Genomic DNA, 9,428 nt, shown 5'->3' with positions numbered 1-9,428 from the left:
CATCCGTGTCGTATATGGTTCAGATCGGTTTATTTTTAGATATACCCGTGGTGGTGGGTATCCAAAGTTTGGCCCTGCCGAACTTAACGCCTTTTTACTTGTTGATTTTACAATGATCTGGCAAGTATTTGCAGGGTCGAGATATATCCCCCGAAAATTGCCAGAAACGATAACACTGCCATGCCAATACTTTAATACATGACCCATATAAGGTTTCTCTGCTTTTATAGCCTTTGAGACTTTTTCCAATTGTTTTCACTGCCCACCCACCAGCTTCACATCGTTTCCTCGATTGGGTTTGTTTGACTTGGTGCGTAATGTGAGGGTGTTGTCATTGAAATGGCCCTATAGCCTTATCTCTAGGGAGAATGGAGGGTGTATGGGTGTGTGTGTTTGTATTTTATGTCCTTGTATTTATTACATTAATCTGTATTAAGTTGGCATTTTAATAAAGTCAACTATAAGGCAGAAGAAAAAAACGTAAGTTAATGGAAAAATTGTTTGTTTCTGTAGGAGACCAAGCCTTAATTTAGATTGTCCTATGGCCGTGTCGCCAGCCCAAACGATGTTGTTGTACTTAATAATTAAAATCAAATGATGGTACATTACTAAAGGCAATGTTGTTTTTTTTCTCAGCAACAACAATGTTGCCAGTTTATGCATTATTTATTAGAAACAGAAGTTAAGTGAGGTCCTTGTCGGTATCGCTGTTTCCTTTATTTTCAATTTTATGCCATTGCCATAATCATTTGCTTGCAGAAGGAACATGCATCCCATTCTGGTGCCCTCTGCCTTCTGATAGTATTATTGGTTGTGCCTGATGCTGAGTGGTTGATGGGTGATATGGGTTACTTACTCTTTTATCGGGATTCCAGAACATGAAAATCAACATCATCACATTGTACGGCGTCCAACAAATGAGGAAGGCTATTATAATGACCACCGATATGCGCAAGGACTTCATTTTGGCTTTGTGTATCAGTCGTTGTCGGTTGGTTTGTCCTGTGGGCTTGTTCGTGTAGGCGGCCAACTTTGAGCCCTGAAACATTTTTTCGCTGCCTGAAACGAAGAAGAAAGGAAGGAAGGAGGAAAAAACCAAAGTGACAACTTATTAAATTGGGGTGTATATACGCCACAAAGTTGTGTTCGTATAGCAGCAAAAATTTTGCTTTAAAACTGTCCAAACACATTTGGCCAAACGCCAATAGCCACTGAATCGTCTGCAGTTGGGAATTTTTAAGCTTAAATGAATTTAATGATATTGGACAATAAAGAAATGATATTAAATGAGTAAAATGTGTCATAAACAAGTAAAAAGGCGCTAAGTTCGGCCGAGCCGAACTTTGGATACCCATCACCTCGGGTATATATGTAAACCACATTTCATCAAAAATCGGTGAAATATCGAAATATGTACCGATTTGGACGAAATACTAATAAGTGCAGTAGCTATATCTAAAAATTAACCGATTTGAACCATATACGACAAGGATGTCGAAAAGCCTTACATAAGTCACTGTGTCAAATTTCAGTGAAATCGGATTATAAATGCGCCTTTTATGCGGCCAAGACTTTAAATCGAGATATCGGTCTACATGACAGCTATATCCAAATCTGGACCGACTTGGGCCAAGTTGCAGAAAAATTTCGAAGAGCCTAACACAAAGCACTGTCCCAAATTTTGCCGAAATCGGACAATAAATGCGCCTTTTATGGTCCTAAAACCTAAAACCGAGAGATCGGTCTATATGGCAGCTATATCCAAATCTGAACCGATCAGGGCCAAATTGAAGAAAGTTGTCGAAGGGGCTATAAAATCTTCTCCCCAAAGAGCTGTAGCACTACAGTATATAATTGTGGTTTGTGGGGTGGTTTACGGGTAGACCCCCAATACCTTTCATTTGAGCCCTACATTGACGTGGTTGGTTAATATGCCCGATTTGGGGGTGTGTTGGGGTGGTCCCACAAACACTTAGCCCTGATAATATATCAGCATCGTGCTCTACTCTTAAATATCATTTATTTGAACCCCCTATTGCCATTGGCCTCAAAACTGGATACCAAATTGGTTTTCTAATCTCAAATACCATTCAATTAAAACTGTTTTTGCAAAAGTCAGTAAATATGTTTGGTTTAGGGTATGGGCCCTAAAAACTATCACTATCGATTTCCACTCCCTCAAAGACCCAATATTGTCATGATGAGCAAATACGTCCTAGGCAGTTGGCCCCGGTTTCGGGGGATGGGCAGCCGTTCGGTGACTTGGCCCTGAAAATGTATATCAGATTCGTGATCTACTCTAAAATACATCTTATTACAGCCTTTATTTGAGACCCTTATTGCTATTTTAGTAATTTTGTCCTCTTTGGGGGTTGTTTTTATTTAAGCCCCATATTCCCATGGTCGGTAAATAAGTCCTGTGTAGGAAGTGTTTTGGGGAAGGGGTGAACCCTCCGAAACTTTGTCCCAATTTTGGATATAAGATTCGTATTTTACTTGCAAATACCTTCCATTTGAGCCTCATATTGCCATGGTCGGTAAATATGTCCGATTTAGAGGTGTTTTGGGGGTTGGGGAGGTCCCCCAAACACATAGTCCGACAATGGGATAGCAGATACGTTTTCTAATCTTAAATACCTTTCATTAGAGTCCCATATTGTCGTGATTGGTGTATATTTATATTTGGTAGGTTTTGGGTCGGGCGCCCCCCTTTAGGTACCCCATCTGAAGTTTGAATACCAACTTTTTGTTTGTAGGTTACTATAAGAGAGCACACAAAATTTCGCTTAAATCGCACCACCCATCCCCGAGATCTGGCGTTTCTGAAAATTATGGTAAGGGGGAGGGTCCGCTCCCCCTTCAGATATCAAACAAAGTAGTAACCTATTTCCACCACAGGATCTTTATGCACCATAAGTGAAAATTTCAAGAAAATCGGTTCAGTCGTTTCTGAGTCTATAAGGAACACACAAACAAACAAACAAACACAAATTGATGGAGATATACTAATTTCGTCGTTCTGTTTGTAACACCTCGAAATATTCGTCTGAGACCCCATATAGTATATATATTCTTAATCGTCATGACATTTTAAGTCAAATTAGCCATGTCCGTCCGTCTGTCTGTCGAAAGCACGCTATCTTTCGAAGGAGTAAAGCTAGCCGCTTGAAATTTTGTACAAATACTTCTTATTCGTGTAGGTCAGTTGGGATTGTCAATGGGCCATATCGGTCCATGTCTTGATATAGCTGCCCTATAAACCGCCTTCTTGAGCCTCTAGAGAGCGCAATTCTTATCCGATTGGAATGAAATTTTAAACGTGGTGTTTTGGTATCACTTCCAATTACTGCGCTAAGTATGGTTTAAATAGGTCCAAGTTTTGATATAGCTGTTATATAAACCGATCTGGGTTCATGATTTCTTGAGCCAATAGAGCGCACAATTCTCATCCGATTTGACTGAAATTTCGCACGTAGTGTTTTGGTGTCACTTTTAACGAGTGTGTTAAGTATGATTCAAATCGGATCATAATCTGGTATAGCTGCCATATAAACCGATCTGGGTTCATGACTTCTTGAGCCAATAGAGCGCACAACTCTCGTCTGATTTGGCTGAAATTTTGCATGTGGTGTTTTATTATGTCTTGCAATAACCGTGCTTAGTATGGCACAAAAACATAACCTGATATAAACCGATCTTGGGTCTTGCCTTCTTGAGCCTCTAGAGGGGGCAATTCTCATCCGATTTAACTGAAATTTTGCACGTGGTGTTCCGTTATGACTTCCAATAACTGTGTTAAGTATGGTTTAAATTGGTCCATGTTTTGATATAGCTGCCATATAAACCGATCTGGGGTCTTGGCTTCTTGAGCCTCTAGAGGGGGCAATTCTCATCCGATTTGGCTTAAATTTTGCATGTGGTGTTTTGTTATGTCTTACAATAACCGTGATAAGTATGGCACAAATCGGAACATAACGTGATATAGCTGCCATATAAACCGATCTGGAATCTTGGTTTCTTGTGCCTCTAGAGGGCGCAATTCACATCCGATTTGGCAGAAATTTTGTACAACGGCTTCTCTCATGACCTTCAACATACGTGTCTAATATGGTCTGAATCAATCAATAGTTTAATACAGCTCCCATATAAACGTATCTGGATGAAATTATATACTCTGAAGTTTACAGGGACATTCAACACATGAGCCAATTAAGGTCTGAAACCATTTCAAAACCTGATGTAGCTCCCATATAAACCATTCTTCCGATAATACTTCTTGAGGCTCTAGAGGGCGCAATTCTCATCCATACATGCCAAGTATGGACCGAATCAGTCCAAAATCTGTTATAGCTTCCATATAAGCCGATCTGCCTTTTGCACTTCTTGAGCCCCTAGAAGGCGCACTTATTGTCTGTTTTGACTGAAATTTTGCACTACAACTTCTATGACCTTGTGAGCCAAATATGGTCTGGATCGATCCAAGACCGGATATAGTTCCCATATAAACCGATCTACCTATTGCACTTCTTGAGCCCCTAGAAGGCGCAGTTATTATCTGTTTTTGATGAAATTTTACACAAAAACTCCTAGGACCTTCCTCCTATGACCGTGTCAAATATGGTTCGAATCAGTTCAAACTTCGATATAGCTCCCATATAAACCGATCTCTCGCTTATACTTCCTGAGCCTTTGGAGGGCGTAATTCTTTTCCAATTGGGCTGAAATTTTCAACAATGACTGCTGCTGTAACCTACATCATATGTGTCAAGTATGGTCTGAAATAGCTCCAATAGTAGCTATTTCAGGTTATGAACCGATTTAAACCATATTTGCCACGTATGTTGAAGATCATAGTGATAGTTGTACCAAATCAGACAATAACTGCGCCTTCCAGGGCAGGAGATCGGTTTATATGGGAGCTATATCCGGTTTTGGTTATTGACAAATACGATCCATCATAGAGGGTATATAAGATTCGACCCGTTCGAATTTAGTACGCTTTTACTTGTTCATTTTCAAATAGTACGTACACCTAGAGAAGTAAATTTGCACTTATCCCTTCACTTTCTGTTTTACTTTACAGTTTTTTTTTCTGAGTGTATAGGCCTTATTTCTCCATGTTCATTTATGCTCCAGTTCTGGAATTCCTTGCAATCGAAAGCCATTTCAGCATTTCATCCTACTTTTCATCCTACTTTCAACATTGACAATTTAAGGGGGGAACTTGGATTTGTTGTCTCTTTGTTCGCTTCATGAATTCGGAGAGAATGCAATTTAATGGATCGATGGCTATGCAGTCTTTTCTTTCACATGCGACATTTTATTGTCTACACAGGCAGGAGTGTCCTTCTGACCGGAAGTCATTTGTTTTTATGGAAAATCAATTTAGATAAAACGCAAGAAATGGAAATTACAAAAGAATGTACTTAACAGCTGCTTCAGTTTTCTCTTACTGCGACCATAATGGACAGTTTCTCACCATCTGCTGCTTGGATGCATTCCATTGACGGGGGCATATACAGTGCAGGATGTTGGTAATATGACTAAGAGGAGGGGAATTTTTTTATACCCACCACCGACGGATGGGGGTATATTCATTTTGTCACTCCGTTTGCAACACATCGAAATATCCATTTCCGACCTTATAAAGTATATATATTCTAGATCAGCGTAAAAGTCTAAGACGATCTAGCCATGTCCGTCCGTCTGTCTGTTGAAATCACGCTACAGTCTTCAAAAATTGAGATATTGAGCTGAAACTTTGCAAAGAATCATTTTTTGTTCATAAGCAGGTCAAGTTCGAAGATGGGTTATATCGGACTATATCTTGATATAGCCCCCATATAGACCGATCCTCCGATTTAGGGTCTTAGGCCAATAAAAGCCACATTTATTATCCGATTTTGCTGAAATTCGGGTCAGTGAGTTGTGTTAGGCCCCTCAATATCTCTCTTCAATTTGGCCCAGATCGGTCCAGATTTGGATATAGCTGCCATATAGACCGATCCCCCGATTTAGGGTCTTAGGCCCATAAAAGCCGTTTTTACTATCCGATTTTGGGACAGTGAGTTGTCTTAGGCTCTTCGACATCCTCCGTCAATATGGCTCAGATCAGTTCAGATTTGGATATAGCTGCCATATAGACCGATCCTCAAATTTAGGGTTTAGGGTGAGTTGTCTTAGACCTCCGACGTCCTCTGTCAATTTGGCTCAGATCGGTCCAGTTTTGGATATAGCTGCCATATAGACCGATCCTCCGATTTGGGGTCTTAGGCCCATAAAAGCCACATTTATTATCCGATTTTGCTGAAATTTGGGACAGTGAGTTGTGTTAGGCCCTTTAACATCCTCTGTCAATTTGGCTCAGATCGGTCCAGACTTGAATATAGCTGCCATATAGAACGATCCTCCGATTTGGGGTCTTAGGCCCATAAAACACTCATTTATTGTCCGATGTCGCCGAAATTTGGGACAGTAAGTTAGATAAAGCCCCGTGACATACTTCTTGTGCTTTTTTTTTACTTTTACTAGCAGTGCCAAAAAGGGTAAATATCGGTTTATAACCTGATATAGCTGCCATACAAACAGATCTCGGATCTTGGACTCTAGTGGGTGTTGTTATTATCCAATTTGGCTGAAATTGTTGCAAGTGACGTCATATAGCTCCCATATGAACCGATTTCCCGATTATACTTTTTGATCCTGGTTGAAATTTTGTACAATGACTTCTGCCATATCTTTCAATAGTCTGTCAAATATGATTTGAATTGCTTCATAACCTGTTATAGCTCCCACATAAACCAATCTCCCGATATTACTTTTTGAGCCCCTATGGGGCGCTATTCTTAACATTTTGCACAATGAGTTCTCATACAAACCAACTATGTCCCGAATATTCTTGATCGTCATATCATTTTAAGTCGATCTAGCCATGTCCGTCCGTCTGTCGAAAGCGCGCTAACTTTCGAAGGAGTTAAGCTAGCCGCTTGAAATTTTGCACAAATACTTTTTATTAGTGTTGGTCGGTTGGGATTGTAAATGGGCCAAATCGGTCTATGCTTTGATATAGCTGCCATATAAATCGATCTGGGGTCTTGACTTATTCAGCCTCTAGAGGGCGCAATTCTCGCCCGATTTGACTGAAATTTTGCACGTAGTGTTTTGCTATCACTACCAACAACTGCGCTAAATATGGTTCAAATCGGTCCATGTTTTAATATAGCAGTCATATAAACCGATCTTAGGTCTTGACTTCTTGAGCCTCTAGAGGGCGCAATTCTCGTCCGATTTGGCTGAAATTTTACACGTAGTGTTTTGCTATCACTTCCCACAACTGCGCTAAATATGGTTCAAATCGGTCTATGTTTTGATATAGCTGCCATACCACCGATCTTGGGTCTTGATTTCTCGACCCGCTAGAGGGCGCAATTCTCATCCGATTTGACCGAAATTTTGCACGTGGTGTTTTGGTATCACTTCCAACAACTGTGTTTAGTGTGATTCAAATCGGTTCATAACCTGATATAGCTGCCATATAAACCATTCTGGGATCTTGACTTCTTGAGCCTCTAGAGGGCGCAATTGCCATCCGATTTGGTAGAAATTTTGTGCGACGGCTTCTCTCATGGCCTTCAACATACGTGTCTAATATGGTTTGAATTAATCAATAACTTGATACAGCTGCCATATAAACCTATCTTCCGATTTTGTGAGCCCCAACATGGGCGCAATTCTTATCCGAATGAGCTGAAATATTACACACTCATTAATGGTCCGAGTCGGACTATAACTTGATATAGCTCCAATATCATGACAGTTTTTATTCAATATTCTTTGTTTGCCTGAAAGGAGATACCGCGCATAGAACTCGACAAATGTGATCCATGGTGGAGGGTGTATAAGATTCGGCCCGTCCGAACTTAGCAAGCTCTTACTTGTTTATTTTTATGCGTTTCGGTTGAAAAGTTGTATAAAGATTCCTGCCGTATCCTTCAATATGGTTTGAATTGGTTCATAACCAAATATGGTTTGAATTAATTCATAACATGATATAGCTTTAATGTAAACCGATCTCCCGATTTACTTTTTAGCCCCTATGGGGCGCTGTTCTTGACTTCTCATCCAAAACAAATATGGTCCGAATCGGTCTATAACCTGATATAGCTTCGAAGGAACAGCAATTCTTATCCATTAGGGCCTAAGACCGATTTAGAGTCTTAGGCCCATAAACGCCACATTTCGATTTTGCTGAAATTTGGGACAGTGATTTGTGAGATTTGTGATTTTGTGCCCTTCGATATCCTTCGTCAATTTGGCCGAGATCGGTCCTGATTTGGTTTTAGCTGCCATTAGACCGATCCTCCAATTTAGGTTCTTAGGCCCATAAAAGTCACATTTATTATCAGATTTTGCTATAACTTGACATCTTTCGTTAATTTGGTCCAGATCGGACCAGATTTGGATATAGATGCCATATAAACTGATCTCTCGATTTGAGGTTTTGGGCCCATAAAAGGCGCATTTATTGTCCGATGTTGCCGAAATTTGGGACAGTGAGTTGTGTTAGGCCCCTCGACATACTTCTTCAATTTGGCTTAGATCGGTCGAGATTTGGATATAGCTGTCTTATAGACCGATCTCTCGATTTAAGGTTTTAGGCTCATAAAAGGCGTATTTATTGTCCGATGTCGCCGAAATTTGGGACAGTGAGTTGTGTTGGAGCCTCCGCCATCTTTCCTCAATTTGGCCTAAATCGGTCCAGATTTGAATATAGCTGCCATATAGAGCGATTCCTCGATTTAAGGTTTTGGGCTCATTTATTGTCCGATGTCGCCGAAGTTTAGGGCAGTGAGTTAAGTTAAGCCACTCGACATATTTCTGCAAGTTGCTCTAGATCGATCAAGAGATTAACATATAGCTGTCATATAGTCCGATCTCTCGATTTAAGGTTTAGGGCCCATAAAAGGCGCATTTTTAATCCGATTTCTCTGAAATTTGACACAGTGACTTATGTTTGGCTTTTCGACATCCGTGTCGTACAGCCGTTCAGATCGGTTTAGTTTTAGATATAGCTACCAAAAAGACCAAAGAGTTTATTGCTGTTCCCATTCAACGACCAGTGGCTGTGTTTTACTTATTTTTGTTGGTTTTTTTTTTCGAACATTTATATGTTCATGGTACTTACTTGAAATGGTGCGAAATGTTGACATATACGTTCCAAAGAGTATACACAATGGCAATAGGAATGTAAAAACTAACGTAAATGTTGCGTAAAGCTGCTCCTGCCATTCGGCTGTATAAAAGCCATGTGTCACACATTGATAGAATTCCTCCACGAAGGGACCACGGGCCACATGAAATATAAAGAACTGTAAATAAACACAAACAAAAATAACAACAACAAATAGAGACAGATAATAATAAAGTGG

General features: G+C 40.1%; 1 protein-coding gene across 1 annotated transcript in view; it reads right to left on the bottom strand.

Annotated features, from left to right (window-relative positions):
- The window catches only part of LOC106094468 (gonadotropin-releasing hormone receptor), a 78,706-nt gene that overhangs the window by 20,172 nt on the left and 49,106 nt on the right, over positions 1-9,428 (bottom strand). Inside the window, exons 2-3 of the mRNA XM_059369297.1 lie at positions 9,185-9,368; positions 857-1,059 (exon numbers count right to left, since the gene is read on the bottom strand). Coding sequence (XP_059225280.1) covers positions 857-1,059; positions 9,185-9,368 — 387 coding nt within the window. The remainder of the gene's footprint in view (positions 1-856; positions 1,060-9,184; positions 9,369-9,428) is intronic.

Source organism: Stomoxys calcitrans, chromosome 1 (genome assembly GCF_963082655.1).
Source record: "Stomoxys calcitrans chromosome 1, idStoCalc2.1, whole genome shotgun sequence".
Lineage (NCBI taxonomy): Eukaryota > Metazoa > Arthropoda > Insecta > Diptera > Muscidae > Stomoxys > Stomoxys calcitrans.
Note: the sequence above shows the minus strand (reverse complement) of the source record. Positions and strands in the feature narration are given on the sequence as shown.